At 39.6% G+C, this 22562-nt stretch overlaps 1 protein-coding gene across 2 annotated transcripts in view; it reads right to left on the bottom strand.

Annotated features, from left to right (window-relative positions):
- The window catches only part of FCHSD2 (FCH and double SH3 domains 2), a 275661-nt gene extending 253326 nt beyond the window's left edge, over positions 1-22335 (bottom strand). Inside the window, exons 1-2 of one of the 2 annotated variants that reach the window (XM_027579041.2) lie at positions 21838-22335; positions 20019-20116 (exon numbers count right to left, since the gene is read on the bottom strand). In XM_027579041.2, the coding sequence (XP_027434842.1) occupies positions 20019-20116; positions 21838-21858 (119 nt within the window). In that variant the 5' untranslated portion in view covers positions 21859-22335. The remainder of the gene's footprint in view (positions 1-20018; positions 20117-21837) is intronic. The other variant, XM_027579042.2, reaches the window with a different exon arrangement.
- Between the last annotated feature and the right edge of the window lie 227 nt (positions 22336-22562).

The raw sequence follows: 22562 nt of genomic DNA, 5'->3' as shown, positions 1-22562 counted from the left end.
AAACAGACACATAGATCAATGGAACAGAATCGAGAGCCCAGAAATGGACCCTCAACTCTATGGTCAACTCATCTTCGACGAAGCAGGAAAGAATGTCCAATGGAAAAAAAGACAGTCTCTTCAACAAATGGTGTTGGGAAAATTGGACAGCCACATGCAGGAGAATGAAACTGGACCATTTCCTTACACCACACACAAAAATAGCCTCCAAATGGTTGAAAGACCAAATGTGAGACAGGAGTCCATCAACACCCCAAAGGAGAACACAGGCAGCAACCTCTTTGACCTCAGCCGCAGCAACTTCTTCCTAGAAACATTGCCAAAGGCAAGGGAAGCAAGGGCAAAAATGAACTATTAGGACTTCATCAAGATAAAAAGCTTTTGCACAATAAAGGAAACAGTCAACAAAACCACAAGACAACGGACAGAATGGGAGAAGATATTTGCAAATGATAAATCAGATAAAGAGCTGGTATCCAAAATCTATAAATAGCTTATCAAACTCAACACCCAAAGAACAAATAATCCAATCAAGAAATGGGCAGAAGACATGAACAGACATTTTTCCAAAGAAGACATCCAAATGGCCAACAGACACATGAAAAAGTGCTCAACATCGCTCGGCATCAGGGAAATCCAAATCAAAACCTCAATGAGATAGCACCTCACACCAGTCAGAATGGCTAAAATTAACAAGTCAGGAAACGACATATATTGGCAAGGATGAGGAGAAAGGGCAACCCTCCCACACTGTTGGTGGGAATGCAAGCTGGTGCAGCCACTCTGGAAAACAGTATGGAGGTTCCTCAAAAAGTTGAAAATAGAGCTACCCTACGACCCAGCAATTGCACTACTGGGTATTTACCCCAAAGATACAAATGTAGTGATCCAAAGGGGCATGTGCACCCCGATGTTTACAGCAGCAATGTCCACAATAGCCAAATTATGGAAAGAGCCAAGATGTCCATCAACAGATGAATGGATAAAGAAGATGCGGTGTATATATATACAATGGAATATTATGCAGCCATCAAAAGGAATGAGATCTTGCCATTTGCAACGACGTGGATGGAAATGGAGGGTGTTATGCTGAGCGAAATAGGTCAATCAGAGAAAGATATGAATCACTTAATTCCTCACTGATATGAGGAATTCTTAATCTCAGGAAACAAACTGAGGGCTGCTGGAGTGGTGGGGGGTGAGAGGGATGGGGTGGCTGGGTGATAGACACTGGGAGGGTATGTGCTATGGTGAGCGCTGTGAGTTGTGCAAGACTGTTGAATCACAGATCTATACCTCTGAAACAAATAATACAATATACGTTAAAAAAAAAAAAAGAATATAGCAGGAGGGGAAGAATGAAGGGGGGAAATCAGAGGGGGAAACGAACCATGAGAGACGATGGACTCTGTAAAACAAACTGAGGGTTCTAGAGGGGAAGGGGGTGGGAGGATGGGTTAGCCTGGTGATGGGTATTAAAGAGGGCACGTTCTGCATGGAGCACTGAGTGTTATATACAAACAATGAATCATGGAACACTACACCGAAAACTAATGATGTAATGTATGGTGATTAATATAACAATAAAATTTTTTTTTAAAAATGAAGCCAAAGGGTGCCTGGGTGGCTCAGTCGGTTAAGCATCTGCCTTTGGCTCAGGTCATGATCCCAAGGTCCTGGGATAGAGCCCCACATCAGGCTCCCTGCTCCTCAGGGAGTCTGCTTCTCTCTCTCCCTCTGACTCTCCCCACTCCACTCATGCTCTCTCTCTTGCTCTGCATGCTCTCTCTCTCAAATAAAATCTTTAAAAAATGAAGCCAAAGATAAAGAGAATAGAGACAATGAAACAAAGTAATAATCAATTTTACATTATCTCCATACTTTATTGCCTTCCCTTCCACTACCCACGGTACACCCTGTGTATAAGACATCACCACGCCTCACTAACCTAACTTTCCTAGGGAAGACCTCAGAAACAAAAATACACTAGGGAAGTGGAAAGAGAACAGGTTAAAAGTCAGAAGTCCTGAATTTTTCCAATCCTGGCTTTAGATAAGTGCCTTCATCTCTTTGAGCAACAATTTTTACACCTATAAAATCACATATATCTTACTAGTTTGTTCTAAAGATTAAGTAAAATAAACAGATATAAAAGCACTTTGGGAAATGTAAAGAACTCAATAATGTTTACTATTAGGCTACAACTATGTGGTGGAAAATTCATAACAGGTGTCTCACATAATTGTGCTAATAAATCCAAACTATTCTACAAGTTCTACACAATCATACAACTATTTTAAAAAATATTTGTTGAATCGGGCGCCTGGGTGGCTCAGGTCATAATCCCAGGATCCTGGGATCGAGCCCTGCATCGGGCTCCCTGCTCCAGGGGAAGCCTGCCTCTCCCTCTCCCACTCCCCCTGCTTGTGTTCCTGCTCTCGCTGTCTCTGTCAAATAAATAAATAAAATCTTTAAAAAAAAATTTTGTTGAATGCATAGCCTACTGCAGAATTAACAATAATTTTTAAATCTGTTAAGTCTGAATGAAGAAAGTGCACTGTATTACAGGACTCTAATAAATCTGACAAGGTATCTGGTAAAACAAGTACCTGTAAAGTCAGCTGGTAAAAGTAAAGCCTCAATCTTCCAGGACTCTCTAAAAGCTAGTATTTGCATCCAAAGATTTCCGTAATTACTTAGAAATCATAAAATCAGAGAACCGAGATAAACTTTAGAAATCATGTAGAGAAAACCTTTGATTCACAGAAAAAGTAACTGAGGCCAAAAAGAATTTTACAGAATTTTGAGATTTCCCTTACTGGACCTGGGGGGTGGGGGAAGGACGACATCAAAAATAAAATGAAGCAAGAAAATTTCCTCCAGTTAGGCTCTTAAATCCCCATTCCCCTTGTTAAAGAATCCTTAAGTATAATGACCGAAACAGCTCTAAGAAGTTACAGAATTTCTGCAGAATTATAAAATTGGTGGTTAGAATACCACAATTCCAATCATAACATTGTCTAAGAACTTAACATTTTGACAGAAATAGAAGAATCACATCCTACAGGGTTACTAAACATATTTATTTATAAATAAATACTATGGAAAATTTAAAACTACCACTGGATATCCAGAACACTGAACTTCTTACAGCCTAGTTCATATCTCTATTACTATTTACTGGAAAAATCTGTATTCTTAAAAGTGCTTTGTAGGGGTACCTGGGTGGCTTAGTCAGTTAAGCGTCTGCCTTCAGCTCAGGTCATGATCCCAGGGTCCTGGATCGAACCCCACATAGGGCTCCCTGCTCAGTGGGGAGCCTGCTTCTTCCTCTCCCACTCCCCCTGCTTGTGCTCTCCCTCTCTCTCTCAAATAAAAAAAAATCTTTAACAAAGAGTGCTTTGTAAAATTTCTCTAAAATTAAAACTTTTTATATTCAAATACACACCTGATTTAAGTCTAAGAAGTTCACTTTTTAAGTATCTGCTTTACAAATGTTATGTAAAACTGATAAAGCAAATATGAAAACTGAGAGTAAAGCTTACTCATCTGGCATCTCCAAATACTACTTTTTAAAATACAATAAGAAAGCAACATACATTTAACAGTGATCTCTGGATGGCAGGACTACAGAGTGATTTTAATTTTCTATGAACATATTTTAACATAAAAGTACAACTAAGAATATAAACAAACATCCATGTAGTTACTACAAATGTTAAACTTACATCTTACTTGCTTCAGACGTATTTCAGAGAAATGTAACTGCACAATACACTAAGGACCACCAGTTCTATTATTGTACCTCCCTTCTCTTCTCAGAGGCAACCAATACCATGTCCTTCCTACTCAAGTTTTTATACTTTAAATATATAGGTTTCTATCAACAGTACACAGTATTTTGTCATTCTGCAACTTGGTTTTTCCAATGAACATTAAGACTGTGAGATCTACCCAAGAGATATATTTCTTTCAATTGCTGCATTATACTTCATCATATCTATACCACTAATTTATCCATCCATCCTCCTAAAAAGCACTTTAAGTTGTTCCCAAGTTTTTGCAGTAACAATTTGCTTAGTCTTTTTATATAAAACATATATATAATAAAATACACAAGTTTTATATATATGTGTGTGTATGTGTGTGTGTGTGTGTGTGTATATATATACATAATGTGAGTTTTCACCAACATACACACCTGTGTAATCCAAACGCCTATCAAGATATAGAATGACAGCACCATTCCAGAAAGTTCCTTCATACCCCTTCCTGGTCAATTCCCTCCCTTAACCTGCAGAGGAAACCACTGTATTTTTTTCTTTTCCTCCATACATTAGTTTTGCCTGTTCTAATACTTAATGTAAATAAAATCATATAGTATGTACTCTTTTTTATGTGGTTTCTTTTACTCAGAATGTTTCCTTCATCCACATTGTCACTGTATATCCATAATTCACTCCTTTTCATTACTGAATAGTATATGTAAAGGTTTTATCTTTTATTTGGGGGTCAGTGTTTATCTCTTTATTACTGATTTCTATTCTCACTGCATTGTGATCAGAGAATATAATAATGATGACTGAAAACTTACTGAGCCCTTACCATGTGGCAAGGCCCTGATCTGAACTCTAACCCTCACAACAACTCTGAGGAGCATGCTATTACCACTTTCATTTTACAGATTAGAAAACTAGAGCACAAGAGTCAGATGACCATCTAGGTCATACACGTAGGACAGAACCAGAATTTGGCTCCTGGGCCCTCTCTTAACCATGTATTTACTACGTAAAAGGTATGGTATCATTTCTGTGGAATTTGTTGAGACTTCCTTTATAATTATGCAATCCAAAGAATGTATAGTCCCTATATTAGATATAGAATTCTATATGTATATAAGTAAGCTTATTAATTATGAAATTCTAATCTTGTATATATTTTTAATTTTTATTTGCTTCATGTAAAAATCTCCCACCATAATTACAAATTTATCAGTTTTTCCTTATAATTGTATAATCTGTACTCTTTTATGTTACCAGGTGAATAAATCTTCATGCTTATTGTGATCTTCCAGGTGGATTATTCCATTTATCTTTAAGTATCTTTATCTCTATTAATGATTAGACTTCAATTCCACTTCATCAATAATGGAATATCATTTCTTTCTAAAAGTACTTTTTTTTTTAAGATTTTATTTATTTATTTGACAGAGGAGACAGTGAGAGAGGGAACAAAGCACGGAGAGTGGGAGAGGGAGAAGCAGGCTTCCCACGGAACAGGGAGCCCGATGCGGGGCTTGATCCCAGGACCCTGGGATCATGACCTGAGCCGAAGGCAGACACTTAACGACTAAGCCGCCCAGGCGCCCCTAAAAGTATTTTCTAGGAGCAACTGAGTGGCTCAGTCGCTTAAGTGTCCACCTCTTGATCTCAGCTCAGGTCTTCATTTCAGGGTTGTGAGTTTAAGCCCCACATTGGGCTCCACGCTGGGCATGGGGCCTACTTAAAAATATATTTTTTTCCTAGAATATTTTACTGCTTTAATTTCAATTTTCAGTGTAATTAGACATTTTTTACATGTCGGGATGCCTGGGTGGCTCAGTCAGTTAAGCGTCTGCCCAGGTCATGATCCCAGGGTCCTGGGATCGAGTCCCACATCAGGCTCCTTGCTCAGTGGAGAGCCTGCTTCTCCCTCTGTCTGCTACTCCCCCTGCTTGTGTGCTCTCACTCTCAATCTGACAAATAAATAAATGAAATCTTTGGGAAAAAAAAAGATTTTTTACATATGTCTTTTAAGTATATACTGAGCTAGATAGTAAATGTTTAAGAAAAAGCAAAATGAAAAAACAAACAAGCTGGGGGGAAGGGGAAGTATTTGAAATAAAGCAAAGAGCCTAAATTATAAAAAACTCTCAATATTCAAATAGAAAATTCAACTGAGGACATGCTATTGGCTGAGTGTTTCTGTCCTTCCAAAATTCATACATTGGAATTTTCAATGTCCAATATGATGGTATTAGTAGGTAGGGCTTTTGCAAGGTGCTAGTGTAGAACCCTCATAAGTGGAATCAGTGCCCATATAAAAGAGGCTCCAGAGAGATCCCTAAGCCCTTCAGCCATATGAGAACACAGCGAGAAGGTACCAGCTATGACGAGGAAAAGGGCCCTCAAGAGAGAACACAACCATGCTGGCACCACCTTGATCTTAGGACATCTCAGCTTCCAGAACTATGAGCAAGAACTTTCTATTGTTTATAGCTACCCAGCCTGTGGAAATGTTATAGCAGCCCAAATGGATGAAGACAGATGATTAACAAAATATGTAAAATAACGTAAAGTATCAAACATGAAAAAATCCAACCCTGCTAATTACCAAAGAAATCCAGATTCAAACAATAAGACTGTTTCACTTATTAGAAAGCCCAATATAAGAACATTATTAGAATAATGATACCACATGCTGTGGCCATGTCTGGAAATAAGTACCTACATAGACAGGGCAGGGTATGCAATATGATAGCAAGTATAAATGACAATTTATTTTTTTTTAATTTTTTAAAGATTTTATTTATTTGAGAGAGTGAGCAAGAGAGAGAGAGTGCACATGAGCAGCGGCAGAGGGAGAGGGAGAAGGAGAAGCAGACTCCTCTGCTGAGCAGAAAGCCCGATGCAGGGCTCAATATCAGGATCTCAGGATCATGACCTGAGCCAAAGGTGGACACTTAACCAACTGAGCCACTCAGGTGCCCATAAACAACCATTTAAACAGTATATAATGTTTGACCCATCAACTAACTCTACTAGAAATCTATCCTAAAAAGATAGTTACATAACTACACAAAGATGTGAATGAGAACATCAACCACTATGCTATGCTAAACAAAGGAAACTTTGTTAGGTAAATAAAGGAAAATAAAACTTGAGTTTAACAACAATGGAGTCTGTTATTTTAAAATTTATTAAAAACTGATTTGGTTAACAATGTCTTATTCGGTAACAAATACTCCTTCAGCATCTATGTATCAGGTTATGAAATATACAAAGATAAAAGATAGTCTAGTTCTGAAAAAGCACACAATCTAGAGGGGAAGATGTATACATACACACACACACACACACACACACACACACATACACACACACGATTAAAATTTTGGAAACAAATATTGAACAATGGATTAGTTAAGTACTGGGTAAGTAAAAAATAAAACACCTCTGTAAATAATAATTATTATAATTTGTAACAATGGTCCTCAAAAGCTTTAACATACATGAGAATCACCTAAAAGAACTTGTTGAATCACAGATTGGTCGGTCCCTCTCCCAGAATTTGTGATTCAGTAGGTTTGGGATAAAGCCTGAGAAATTGCACTTCCAACATATTCCCAGTTGGTACTGATACTACTAGCCCACAGAACAGTTTGAGAATCAGAGAATTATAAAACTACTCATCCTTCCTTATCCCAACAAAAACAAATAATTAAATCAGTTTATATATCTATATATATAGTTTTTTAAATTATATACACATAAAAGGGAGAAAAACAACTAATAACAAGTCAAACCACCACCCTCTTATTCATCCAGTACAATTGCATTAAAAGTAAAATAAACTTGAGGGGCACCTGGGTGGCTCGGTCGTTAGGCATCTGCCTTCAGTTCAGATCATGATCCGAGTCCTGGGATTGAGCCCCACATCAGGCTCTTTGCTCAGTGGGAGGCCTGCTTCTCCCTCTCCTACTCCCCCTGCTTGTGTTCCCTCTCTTGCTGTCTCTCTCTCTCTGTCAAATAAATAAAATCTTTAAAAAAAAAAGTAAAATAAACTTGAAAAATTATTTCACTGACATTTTCAACCTACAAAGCATCCACTCTCAATTATTCAAGGTTGATTATCCGATTGATAATTTTATACACCTTGGAAATCCACCTCTCCTGCAGTATCTGTTAGCTAAGGAAATATTTCATGGGAAGCCTCAGTTCAGGAAAAAAGATCTGAAATGTATATCAAACAAGAGTGATAACACCTATCCTAGAAAAGCAGTTCTCATCCTTACTTACAAATGAGAATCACCAACTAGGCTTTTAAAAATGCATATGCACATATGCGGGCCCCAAATCTACCAACTCTGAATCTTAAGAGTAGGACCTAAGCATCCATAATGTTATAAAGTACACAGGTGACTCTTCCTTATACAGTGCACTACTGGCACCTTCCCTTAATTTAAGCTATGTTTAATTCTGAGAATTCAAAATATTTCAAAGAAGATGTTATCACACTGTGATGGCAATATTCAGGAATCCGGAAAAGCCCTATGATCTTCATCACATAACCATCCTTCCCCCTCACACCCCACCTCCCAACATCTCCTTGGGGATGAGGTTGGGGAGCATCTCCTCTCAAGACTGATCAAATGTGGTCTAAACAGAGCTGCTTTTTCTCTAGTTACATGTGTTGACCAACTGAGTTATTTTTATTGAGCGTCTTTAAACTTCTTTGCCTTTCAGCTCTTGATATACTATAAATACAGAGAAATAATGTCATCAAACTGAATTACCTGAAAAGAGATAACTTTATCACAAAGAAATTGAAGTCAAGTTTGTTATGAATAGGACCTACAATGAAGAGAGTCAGAAGACATCTTCCAAAGCTTTTTATCATTAACATCCTTTAAGTAGTATTTAGGTCAAGTTAGTAAAAATTGCATGATGAAAGAAGATGACTATGTCCTTCATTTTTCAAAAGGATTGATATCATGGCACACATACACACAAAAAGACCTGGGGAAGAAGAGGTTAAAACCCCCAACTAAAACTGTATTTTCAAGTAAAAAAATTACTTTCCATTAAGATTAGTCAATATTCATCAAGTTGCCAAAATCATCTTATCCAGATCTGTAATCAAGTTCACCTCTGAACACCAGGACTTTAAAATGTTTTCTATGATATATCATGTTTAAGGCCCAATTTAAGATGCTAAGTTTTCTTTGCCAGGAAAAGAGTTGGAGACATTTATTAGTCAGATAATCTTTTATTAAAGTGGAACACACATTCCTTTGAGATTCTGGCAGAAAACATCAAACATTTTAATCAAATGAAAATTTTTGCTATTTCTATAAATGCACATAAAGGTTAACAAATAATTTTTTACTACATTATCTATCTTTAAACATTTTACTGCAAGAGACCTATTATTCCTTATCCTTGAATTACATTGTACATTTAAAAGATACATCATAAAACTTTCACAGCCTTCTGCCTGGCAGAGTTACATAAAAATAAACACTGAGGTCTTTTTTCTTGCTTTCTCCTTCCTTAAAATGTTACTGATGCATAACATACAGGAGGTTTGAAGACTTAATTTTAATACATGTATACTAATATATCAACACTAGATCTAAATTAATGACAAAAGACACCACATTAACAAAACATGCATTGTCAAAGCCATTTTAAAAATTTTAACAAATTATTATAATTTGTTGCTATTATTCTTTTATATTTTTAATAAAAATCTGGTATGTTTCTGAAAGTAAATTTAGGATTATTATGTGACTATCTGTCCTCATCTGTACAGCTGTACAAAATATTAGCCAATGTAACTGGTTAACAGCAATTTATTTTCTAGGTAGAAGCACTTCAATAACTTTTATAACTTACTGGTTTCAAACGTGTAAAGAATAATTCTTTTTTTATTAAAGTGAGTTTACTAACTAATATAAAGTATTTTCATTCACCCAAAATAAGCTGATTCTAAGCTATTTGTGGAGTATATTTTATTTTAGGTACACTCCAAAAAGTTAAAAATAAACCTAACTAGGTGGCCAGAAAAAAAAAAACCTTGCCGCATAGCAAGACTTCAGCTATTCAGAAACTTTGTATTCCTCACTCAATCACCACAAAACTGCCTGATCTTAACTTATATCAAAAAAAGACAAACAAGGCATTTTTGACTATGGAAGTATCTCGAAATATAACCTAAACACCATATATAATTATCAGAAGAGCCAAGAGATTCCCTAGAAGTTCAGTGTTTCACACAATCCTTCAATAAGCCCGGATCTGAAAACACATGAAACTCCAGACCATGTATGTATATCTTCTTCCACTCATATACTATATCAGCTAGACTAAAAGCTGTTCAAGGCATTGAATCTTACACCTCTTCCTGACCTAAGACACTGAATTCAAAAGAAGTTGGTAGGAAGGCATACAAGTGTTCTCTGAGGAATTCCTTATTCCAGCTATATCTTTCACAATTAAACAAACCCCAACACATTTTTTACACTTTTATGGGAAACACTAGAAGTAACTTAGAAATTGGTCCCTGTGGCAAACAGGGAAAACAGTACTGTGGCAAAAGCCGAATCACTGTCATCAATACGTTATTTCTTGCTGGCAAAGACCACCTCTCCAAGAATATAATCATATCCCCAGCCTCCTTTGCAACTAGGCATGCACAGGCAGATGAAGCGAACTCAGCCAATAAGATATAAAGGAAAGTCTATTGGGATCATTTCTGGTAGAAATTGTCTTCTCAGAGGAAAGAGAAGGGAAGGAAAATCTGCATTAAAGATAAACTGCCCTTCCCTCCTCTTCCTCCACCAACCGTTGCTGTAATAAGATTACTGTGCTTGGAGTTGCAGAAGCCATCCAGCAATCATGAGAAGACTTATAACCAACACACAGAAAAATAGAAGGTACCTAGGACTACTGAACTTGAAGGAAATTCTTAGTATTACTTGAACAATTTATCTTTAAGGCTCATTGCATTTTTAACCCACAAGTTAACTCTTTAGGGGATGAGTAAATCACAGACCCTAATTCTGAACTGATATTCTCAATTACTTAACAAAATTACAATCCACATGCATTCACTGAGCATCTATTATGTAACTATACGGGAGAACTTTTATATGCATTACTTTCTTTTAATTATCAAAATAATCCCATAAGATATTATAATTATTACCATTTTACAGATGAGATACATGAGGCTCAGAGAAGTGACCTGTGGTGATTTAGGGCCAAAGTCACACAGTTATTAGGAGATTAAGACTAGGATTCATACCCTGGTTGTATGATTCTAAGCTAGTGCTCGTTCTAGTATATCACAGGTATCCTACCACACAGATCACCTTCATCGTCTCTCACATTTACATACTTGGGTATGGTTAAAAAGACCAAAATAAAAAAATGCGCACAAAAATTCTTCCAACACTTCTATTCTTAACCCAAGTGGTGGGTAACTTTCATTCCTAAGCCTTAGTTTAATTTCACCTGGCTCATGAAAGTATCCCCTGTTCAAATCTATAAATCATAAAACAACTTCTCCTGCAGTGGGCTGCCAATAGCCACCCCATCCAGAACCAAATTTTCGTATTTTAGGAGCAGATAAGAATCAATGAACAATGGCTTATGAGCTCATAAACCATTAAATAGCAACAGGAAAAGGTATCATTAAAACCCTGACTCTTTCAAGTAAGCAGTGGTCTGTGACAAAAAGTTTTAGTTAACAGATTCTTTCAAACTGTATTTCCCTATTTCCTCCTCTGCCTAGTTTGTACCTCCTACTCTTAGTCTCCCCTCCAGAACTGACCAAAATGTGGAAGTATATTTTTTTAATTTTTTTTAAATTTATTTATTTATTTGAGAGACAGAATGAGCATGAGATGAGGAAGGGTCAGAGGGAGAAGCAGACTTCCCGCTGAGCAGGGAGCCCAATGCAGGACTTGATCCCGGGACTCCAGGATCATGACCTGAGCCGAAGGCAGTTGCTTAACCAGAGCCACCCAGGCGCCCATAAGTATATATTTAAAATGTAATTTCATTTCATCAGTTAAAGTTCCATGTTATCCTTTCATTTTAAAATCAAGTAATCTTTTTTTTCCCTCTCATTCAAAGAAATGCTAAGTAAGGTCCTACTTGATCTTTTTCCATGTAGCCCTATTTTTAAAAATTCTACCCTCATGATTTACATCAGTTTTAAATTCTCATTTGAAAGAATACTGAATTGAGGGGCACCTGGGTGGCCCAACTGGTTAAGCGTCCGTCCAACTCGATTTTGGCTGAGATCATGATCTCAGGGTTGCAAGATCAAGCCCGGAATCAGGCTCCATGCCCAGCTTAAGATTCTCTCTCTCCCCAAACCATAAGAGACTCTTAATCATAGGAAACAAACTGAAAGTTGCTGAAGGGGGGAGGGGGAGGGGGTAACTGGGTGAGGGACATTATGGAGGGCATGTGATGTAATGAGCACTGGGTGTTACATAAGACTGAACTCTACCTCTGAAACTTAAAAAAATTCTTTCTCCCTCTCCCTCCCTCTAAAAAAAAAATAAAATAAATTTTAAAATTAAAAAAAAAAGGAAACACTAAACTGAGAAGTAATACAACTTTTGAATGAATGAAAAAAGACCTGGGTCCAGTATCTGATTAGCTACTTCCAGTTTTCATATCAAAAACGACACTGGTTCCAAGACACATTATGTTCCACTAAGAAAAAAATGTTGCCAACTAAATTTATACAATATCCTATCACTTACAATTTTTATTTATACTTACTAAAAGAGTGCTTTTAAACTTATTTAGTAAGATTTTTGGTATACATTACTCTTGTGCATAATTTTTAAAAAGATAAAATAAATTGATGCATAAACTGGTCACACTCAGGAGTCAAGCTCTTCTGAACCACTTTTTTTTTTAAAGATTTTATTTATTTATTTGACAGAGAGAGAGAGAGAGCACAAGCAGGCGGAGAGGCAGGCAGAGGGAGAGGGAGAAGCAGGCTTCCTGCCAAGCAGGGAGCCCGATGCGGGGCTCGACCCCAGGACCCTGGGACCATGACCTGAGCCGAAGGCAGATGCTTAACAACTGAGCCACCCAGGCACCCCTGAACCACTTTTGTGAATCAATCATTGATACCTATATTTTTCCACACAATATCATCCTACGTGCCATCAAAAGCCCAGGTGACCCAACATTAGTAATTCCAACCATTAACTCTGGGAGTTTCTTTCAAGCCTGCCAATATGTAGTCTTCAAGTTCTATGCATGAAGAGACACTGACAACTACATCAAAGCCAAAAGCAACTCTAAGATGTATCTGGATTTCAGAAGAATGTAAAAAACAAAACAAAACTGTGCTTCTTAGAATTAATGAAACACAAAAACCTCCACTGTTACCTTGAATAAGACAACATCCCTCTTCCCAGGCTCTAATTTCCACTAACAATAGCAACTACCAAAGCTGAAGATCTACCATGCTCAGCATTTCACATATCTCATTTAACTTTTACAGAAAACCAAAAGGGTTAACCTTGTTTTACATACATGAAATATGAGGCTCACAGAACCTTAGTAACTTGTCCAAGATTACACAATTAATAAGTGGCAGAGGGCGCCTGGGTGGCTCAGTCGTTAAGCGTCTGCCTTCGGCTCAGGTCATGATCCCAGGGTCCTGGGATCGAGCCCCGCATCGGGCTCCCCGCTCAGCGGGAGGCCTGCTTCTCCCTCTCCCACTCCCCCTGCTTGGGTTCCCTCTCTCGCTGTGTCTCTCTCTGTCAAATAAATAAAATATTAAAAAAAAAAAAAAAAAATAAGTGGCAGAGTTGGGTTCCTTCAAAGTCCTTATTCTTTCCACTGCTTCAGTAATTCTCAAAATTTAATGCATGTCTGAATCACTTCAGGTAATTCTTCCAGAGTGGGAAAAATATTGCAAATACTGTATATATTTGCAAATCAAATAACTTACATATATATACACATATACATATACACATACACATACATATACATATACATATACATATACATATACATAAAGAACTCTTGGGCGCCTGGGTGGCTCAGTTGGTTAAGTGACTGCCTTCGGCTCAGGTCATGATCCTGGAGTCCCGGGCTCGAGTCCCACATCGGGCTCCCTGCTCAGCAGGGAGTCGGCTTCTCCCTCCGACCCTCTTCCCTCTTGGCTTTCTATCTCTCATTATCTCTCTCTCAAATAAATAAAATCCTTAAAAAAAAAAAAGAATTCTTATAATGCAATAAGACAAATAACCCGATTTAAAAAATGGGCAAGAGATCTGAATAGACATTTCTCCAAAGAAGATATACAAATGGCCAATAAACACATGAAAAAATGCTCAATATCACAGACTATTAGAGAAATGCACATAAAAGCCACAACGATACCACTTCCCACCCACTAGGATGGCTATATCCCACCCACTAGGATGGCTATAATCAAAAGACAGACAATAACAAGCATTGGCAATGATGTGGAGACATGACTGCTAGTGGTAATATAAAATGGAGCCACTTTGGAAATCAGTCTGAAAGTTCCTCAAAAAGTTAAACATAGTTACCATATGACCCAGCAATTCCACTATCAAGATAAATGAAAACCTAAGTCCACACAAAAATTTGTACATGAATGTTCAAAGGAACATTATTCATAATAGCCAAAAATCTATCAACTGATAAGTGGGTTAATAAAATGTGGTGGTATATCCATCCAGCAGAGTATTATTCAGCAATAAAAAGGAATGAAGTACTAATGCTGTTAACATGGATGAACCTTGAAAACATTATGCTAAGTAAGAGCCAGTCACAGAAGACCATACATTGAATGATTCCATTCTTACAGATTCCACTTCTATAGGGAAAGAAAGTAACTGCTCAAGGCTGGAGAAAATTATGGAAGTGACTGCTAAAAAGTACAGTTTCTTTTTGGGGAAGCAAAAATGTTCTCAAGTTAAAGTGTTGATGGTTGTACAATCCTATGAATATACTAAAAAACTTTAAACAGGTTAATTGTATGGTATGTAAATTGTATCTCAATAAAACTTTAAAAAAAAAAAAAGACAGTCTAAACCAGATTACTTCTAAGGTTCCCTTCTAGACATAACAGTCTCTGAGACAATGAAAAAATTCTCAGAGCATCCATAAACAGACAAGAATCCAATCCCCAGTGAGTCCCACAAACCTACAGTTTAGAGAAGGTATCATATAGTACAGTAATTCTTCACTTGAGGTCACTAGACCTCCAGGTGTCTACAAAGAAAGGACAGGTGCTTCTTAAGCCAGTTTCCATTTTTCAGAACATCTGTTAGGAACCATACACTCAAGCTTCTCTGAGGTAAAGTTTCAAGTATCTTTGCCTTTGTCTGGATTCATGTTAGCAGTTTTAAAATAATGATTCAAAGCTGATTGACAGTTTGATGTATGAAAAGTAAAAAATAAGAAAAATTATTAGTTAAAATGTGCTTTTTGATAGGCAAAATGTTTCAAGAAATGGGACTTACGATGATTTCCTTGATTAAAAGCTTGAATAAGGGGCGCCTGGGTGGCTCAATTGGTTAAGCAACTGCCTTCAGCTCAGGTCATGATCTCAGGGTCCTGGGATCAAGCCCTGCATCGGGCTCCCTGCTCAGCGGGAAGCCTGCTTCTCCCTCTCCCACTCCCCCTGCTTGTGTTCCCTCTCTCTCTGTCTCTCTCTGTCTCTCTGTCAATTAAATAAATAAAATCTTTAAAAAAAAATAAATAAAAGCTTGAATAATACAGAGAAACAGGACAGTGCACTAGTCTAGAAATTAAAGAAATAGCTTAGCATTTTTTCTCAATATGATTCACTTCATCTCACTGTGCCTCAGTTTCCATTTTCACTAACATATGACAGTGTCAACAAACTCTAAAATTCTATGGTTTTTCCATGTTATATAATGACCTAAAAATGTCTGCTAAGAAGGTAGTTCTTTATATTCAGGATCCCTGCAAAGAACTTTATTGACTCTACTTAGTACATCATGAGAATAAACAATACTAAATATATAGTATTAGTAAATACATAGGCTGTAGTATTTAGAAACTTACTTATAAGTTGTCTTAGAAAACAGAGAGAGAAAAAATAATGATAATAAACTAAAAAGAAAGTAAAGTTTGCTTGTCTAAGCAAAAGTCAACAGGAAACACTTCAGTATAAAATCTCCCCAAAGCATGGAATGTCCCTGATTAACAACAAATGAATTATCTTTCCTTCTCATATTTTACTCCCAACACACCAGCTTCCAAATACATCCCTGGAACAAATGAACTGAAGAGGGGGAGAGCAAAGGAAAAATACTGTATCATAATTGGTTTCCTCCCTTCAAAATTCCACAAGATGAGAAGGGGGGAAGGGAGTGGAAACTAGCCATAACCCAGCATGAAATTCTCCTATTTACAGCTTAATACACTACATCTCCCATTACATCTCCTACTTACAGCTTAATAATTATTGTGGTCTTTTAGTTTTTTGCTCTTTTTAAAGTAATAAAAATTATTCTCTGCCTACTAACAATTTCTTTATATTAAGAGAAGCTATTTGCACTTTTTTTGAGTGAATTCACACTAAAATGGAGCATAATACTGGTTAGGGCATCGGTGAGAAGGACTACTATTTGTGGGGTTTTGAGGAAGAGGGTGATGGGAACCTCAAAAACAGAAAAGCAGAGGCACCTGGCTGGCTCAGTCCCTATAGCATGCACCTCTTGATTTCCAGGTTGTGAGTTCAAGTACCACGTTGGGGGTAGAGATTACTTAAAAAAAAAAAAGGAAAAGCAGCAAGCAAGATCTTTTACAATACAATACATATAAAAACTCAAGTTCAGAGATTTCTGATGAATTTTTAAATGTCATTCTGCTTGCTAGGACAGACCAGAAAAGCCAGACTACCCCCTTCCTCAAGCAACTAAAGTTATTATGAATATCAAGAGTATGCAATTTTCAACTTCCAATTCAATATTATCATTGAAAAATAAAAATCAGAAACCTAAACTCACCTTTTAGTAGGTAATATAGTATTCTGCTCACAACTACATAGGAGTGAAGGGATTCATTCCAATAATTTAATATAAAAGAAGAACATACATCAAATAAAGAATGTACTAATTTTGGAACACCAAAAATCTATTTATATATTTAAATATAGATACACTTAACATCAAATAGCACAGTACGTTATTTCTTTTTAAAGATTTTTTTATTCATTTGAGACACAGAGATACAGAGAGAGAGAGCATGAGCAGGGGGAGAGGCAGAGGGAGAAGCAGGCTCCCTGCGGAGCCAGGAGCCCGATGTGGGGCTCGATGTGGGGCTCGATCCCAGGACCCTGGGATCATGACCTGAGCCAAAGGCAGATGCTTAACCATCTGAGCCACTCAAGCGCCCCTAGCACAGTACGTTTTAAAGTGCCCACATGAATCAAAGTATAACACAAGCCAAACACGACACCACTCTCGCCCCCTACAAACAGAGCAGTAAAACATTTCACCTAAAAACAAGGTGCATTTAAATATAACCAGTTACATTCATTTAACAATTCTGCCAGCCTAAACAAATGGTACAAAGACACAAAAATGAATTAAGACTTACCCCCTGACTTCAAGGAATTCACATGAAGGGGGAAGCCAAAAGCATGTGGAAAATCAAAACCCTCTGAGATCACAGTGAACAACAACTTGCAAACTTAGTGGCAACCATTAATTTGCCAGGTGAAAAAGTGGGAGGAAGGATATCAGCAGGCAAAGAGAATGGCACATATAAAGGCATGAATGTACAGAGCACAATTAGATAACCAGAAGTCCTGAGTGGCCAGGGCAAAGGGAATAAGAAGGAAGGATTAATAAGCATGAAATGGCAGTAATTACACCAGGAAAGGAAGCTTGTGGCTAGGATGCAGAGTGCCATATATGCTACAAGGTGTGTAGTCTTTATCTAGAAGGCCATAGAGAACCCAGTATATAATAAACAATGTTTCTCTTTTAAAGATTTTATTTATTTATTTGACACACACACACAGAGAGAGAGAGAGAGAGCACAAACAGGGGGAGCTGCAGGCAGAGGGAGAGGGAGAAGCAGGCTCCCCTATGAGCAGGGAGCCCGATGTGGGGCTCAATCCCAGCACCCCGGGATCATGACCTGAGCCGAAGGCAGCTGCTTCACTGACTGAGCCACCCTATAAACAATGTTTTTAGAAAGCTAACTGGTGGGGTGCCTGGGTGGCTCAGTCGGTGAAGCATCTGCCTTCAGCTCAGGTCATGATCTCAGGATCCTAAGATCAAGTCCGGACTCCCTGCTCAACGGGGAGTCTACTTCTCCCTCTTCCTCTGCTCCTCCCCCCTGCTCCTGCGTGTGCTCTCTCTTGATCAAATAAATAAAATCTTTAAAAAAGAAAAGGAAAGAAAGCTAACTGGTGACAATGTGGAAGAGAGACTTAAAAGAAGAGACTGAGGGGTAGAAGATATGAGAACACTACAGCAACAGTTAGGATATTATCGCAATAACGCAAGTGAAATGTGTTGGGGTCAGCAATAATACAAACAACTAAATAACAGAAGCAGAACAACCTAATTCAACTTAGCAGTGACTGTGTGTCCCTATCCTTGACCATAAGCTCGGGTACCAAGGTATAGGCAATAGGGGAAAAGAATGTAAACAAGAAGTCTTTAGAAGATATAATCACAGGACTTAATGACCACTGACCTTCCATACCCCACAGACAATTTTCACTTACACACTAATCTGGCCTTTCTAAACTGCTTCTGAAAATTTATTACTTTCTTCATTTAGAGATTTCTACTAAAATACCTTACTTCACTTAATAGATGTTTAAAATTTTTCGTTTTTAACCTTATGAAGAGTTTCAGGTATTTTGCACAGGAATTATTTAAGTCTAAAAATTCCCCTGTGGCCACGTGAAAAACAAAAAGAAACAAATGCAGAATTAAAATAGAATACTTCCCAGTGAGAAAACAATGATCTTGGTATTTCCAAGTTTGGATAAGACTAAATATATATGCCCTAGTTAGAAGTAGACAGTAGAAATAGTCACAAATAGTACCTAAATTAAATATGGGGCGGGGAAAAAAAGGAACTCTTTAAATTAAAATCTTTGGGCTCCAAACAATTCGGCTATCCAAACACATAACTTTATTATAACAACACACAGTTCATATTTTTCATGAAATCAACATGAGGTTATGCACCACAGGAAAAAACAGGCAACTGACAGAGCTTACAGACCCAACTCCAATTTGATAAATGTGTTACTAAAGGAAATTAAAAATTGTAGCCACTCGGGCGCCTGGGTGGCTCAGTTGTTAAGCATCTGCCTTTGGCTCTGGTCATGATCCCAGGTTCCTGGGGTTGAGTCCCACATAGGGCTCCTTGCTCAGCGGGAAGCCTGCTTCTCCCTCTCCCACTCCCCCTGCTTGTGTTCCCTCTCTCTCTCTGTCAAATAAATAAATAAAATCTTAAAAAAAAAAAAAAAAAGAGTTGTAGCCACTCTGTTTCAACGTGCAAATTATCTTCCATCCTTTATAAAAATATGTTTGTCGAGCTGTCAATTTGTATTACAGGATTGTTAAAACAGTGGTGTCTCCTTCAATAAAATGAGTCATGTTTCCCTCTATAAAGATACTGATTTTCACAACGCTGGCAAGATGGCTTATCTATTTAAAGTTATCTTGATTACGAATACAGGTAACTTTAATGAAAAAATATGATACACATTTCCCACTAAATTTAATGTTCAAAGAGAAAATCATATTTGTCATATTCTAACAAATAGTGCTAGTGTGCAATCATCTGATGTTGACAGGCTCACTCCCAGATATTAACCATTAACCAGAGGTGTCAGTTTAAAAATCTCTGTGAAATCATTAAGGTCAGTAAATGTTACAGTTCAGCGGAAAGATTATTTAAATAAGAATTTCTACTTTAATGATTACAATTTGACTAATAAATTTTTAAGATCCTTATTTTTTCCTGATAGTATATGTAGGTTATAGGTCCCGCCACTAAAGGAAAAAAAAAAGTTTGTATTGTGTTAGTTCCAGTTATAATTTCTAGCTGAGTCAAAGCTCTAACAGTCTTAAAGCAGGAAATCCAAAAGGAAATTCCATCATCAGTTCCTGGGGCTTGGTAATTCAATGGTTCTTTGAAACAAAGATATAAAAGTTCTCAAACTATTTACTATAATCTTACCTCATATCTTCAAGTAAATCACATTCTGCTTGATGTTTGGCTTGAAGTTTTGTCATCTGCTCAACTTGAGTGTTTTTCAGTTCTTGTGTAACTTTCACCTAAAATATACCATATATTATGAAGGCCATACTGCAACTTTAACAACAAAGTACTTAAGCAAAATACTTAATACCCGTCAGAACATATACCTCTTGCTCACTTCTCCCCTAAAGGCCATAAATCCATTATTAGCCACCTAATTTTGTTTACTGAGGACACTTAATGAGAAATCTAGCCAAATATCCTGAAAGAGGTTAAATGAAAGTAAAAGTATAAAAATTACAGATTAAGGAGGTGCAAAGTAAACTGCCAGTCATTCCTTTTCATGCACAAGCTCAGTACATATGTAGTAGGTCTTCTTAGGGTTTGAAGAGTCTCTTTCTTCCAAAAAAGATTGAAAGATTTTAACCTCCAGGAGAGGTGAGCTGAGTATAGATGGCAGAAGTGAGTATAGGAATGCCTAATATATAATGGCCAAAATTTACACAATCATGAAATTATATGCATAAATTGACTACATAAATTATTCCATAATGGCTGCGAAAAACCAGTGTCTCAGGATGATGCCAACTCGCTGACAGCGCATCAAATCACAATCTCTTTCTCACAAAGGAGAGAGCAAAAGTGACCTTCCAGCATGTGCAGTGCTTTTAAGCCACCCCAGCAAGCCGGTTCCCGTGGCGGCTCCACTTCAAACAGAACAGCAAATGCAAGCTGTCCAGTGCCTCGCCAGCCAGGCCTGGACCCCAGGGTTCCAGGTTACAGTGGGCCTGGAATCCCCGCGCCGCGGAGCCGGGCTAACCCGGAGGGGTGGGAGTACATGTGTGAAAGAAAAGAGTCACTTAACTGGAGAAACCCGGATTAAGAAAGAGAAAAAGAAGCAGCAGACAGGAGCGAGTTAGGCATTCGGCAAATGTTTGCCCACGAGGGGAGGACAGAACAGCCTTCTCCACCCAATGCCCTGAGTAGACACTCAGTAACCATCTGCAGGATTAAAAAGACAAGGACACAGCCTCAGCCCTGGGGAACGCTGGGGAAGAGGGCAGTGAAACAGTTCTCGAAGGGCGCAGGGGGGAGGCGCTGACATGCCGAGAGCACCCGTCACTCCCACCCCAAGCCCCGGTCGCGGTGCACACGCCACGCACTGCCCGGCTCTCGCTCTCCGGCGGCAGCACCACCGCCTCCCGGCCCCCTAGCTGGAGGGGCGGGACACGATCCGGTGTGGGGGGCAGAAAGGCTTAATTTCTTGTTTTCCCCTGGGGTGGGGGGCGGTGACTAGTCCAACTTCTTTTCGGCCGCCCCGTGGGAAAAGCAGGCCGAACCTTACGGCTAGGCTGGAAACAAATTCCCTGAAAATTATCAAATGGGCGAGGGTGGCGACAAGCTGCTCGAGGGCTCAAACCTGGCGCAGACTAAACAATCACACAAGCACAGGCTCTGCAAAGCTGCAGGGGCTCCCCGCCTCCCCTCGGTGCAGCCCCGAGAATGCACTTTGCAGCGAGCAGCACTGCCATGCGCGCGCACACACACAAATGCACACCCGAAACTCTTGTGAAATGTCTGGGGGTCTCCCGTGCGGTGGAGGGGACGAGCCCGGGCCGCCCCTTCGTCGGAAAGACACCTCATTCGCGTGGCCCTCGCCTGGAGCCGGCGGCAACTCAGTGACAAGCCCGAGGCGACGGCGGTCACGGCCCCTTGCGGAAAGGGGGAGGGGGCGCCCCAGCCGCGTCCCTTGTACACATCCCTCCCAAACCCCAAAGCCTCCCAACTACACCCTCACCTTCCTCGGCGGCGGCTGCATGATGCTGAAGGGACATCAATCCTCCCCCGACGGCGGCGTCAGCTAGGACGAGGAGATGTGGGGCCGTGAGGAGTGGCGGCTCGGCAAGCGCGTGTGTGTGTGTGTCTGTGTGTGTGTGTGTGTGTGTGTGCGTGTGTGTAAGGAGAGCCTAAGAACCAGGACTCCACGGCAGGGAGCAAAGCAAGGCCGGCGGGCGGCTGGAGGACCCAGGTCGGAGGGCGAGTGCGAAGAGAAGGAGGAGGAGCGCGGGGAAGGCCTGGGGCTCCGGCGGCCCGGGGGGTGTGTGAGGGAAGGAGGCGGAGACCGCGAGGGGGCGGGGGCCCAGGAGCTGGGGCGCAGGGTCTCCTAGCTCGCCGAGCGGCTCTCGAGCAGCAGCGTCGTCCCGCTCCCCGCCCGCCGGCGCCGCAGCTCCTCGCAGACGCGGCCCCCCGCCCCCACTCAAGCAGCCCAGCCCAGCCCTCGCTGGGCCCGACGCCCCCGCCCGGCTCGGGGAGGTGGAAGGCGGTGCCGCGCTCTCGGCTTCAGCTCCTCCACTCTGGCCGCGGGAATTTCCGGCCCCACCGTGTGGCGCAGCGCCCCGCTCCGGCAGCGGAGGGGACAACTCAGTCCAGAGCAGGGTTCCAGGGGCCGGGCCACGCTGTAGGGAGGGAGCTTGGCCACGGCGCGGGGTTTCGGATCTCGGCGGGGGACGTGGGGGAACTAAC

Source organism: Zalophus californianus, chromosome 11, assembly GCF_009762305.2.
Source record: "Zalophus californianus isolate mZalCal1 chromosome 11, mZalCal1.pri.v2, whole genome shotgun sequence".
Classification (NCBI taxonomy): domain Eukaryota; kingdom Metazoa; phylum Chordata; class Mammalia; order Carnivora; family Otariidae; genus Zalophus; species Zalophus californianus.
Note: the sequence above shows the minus strand (reverse complement) of the source record. Positions and strands in the feature narration are given on the sequence as shown.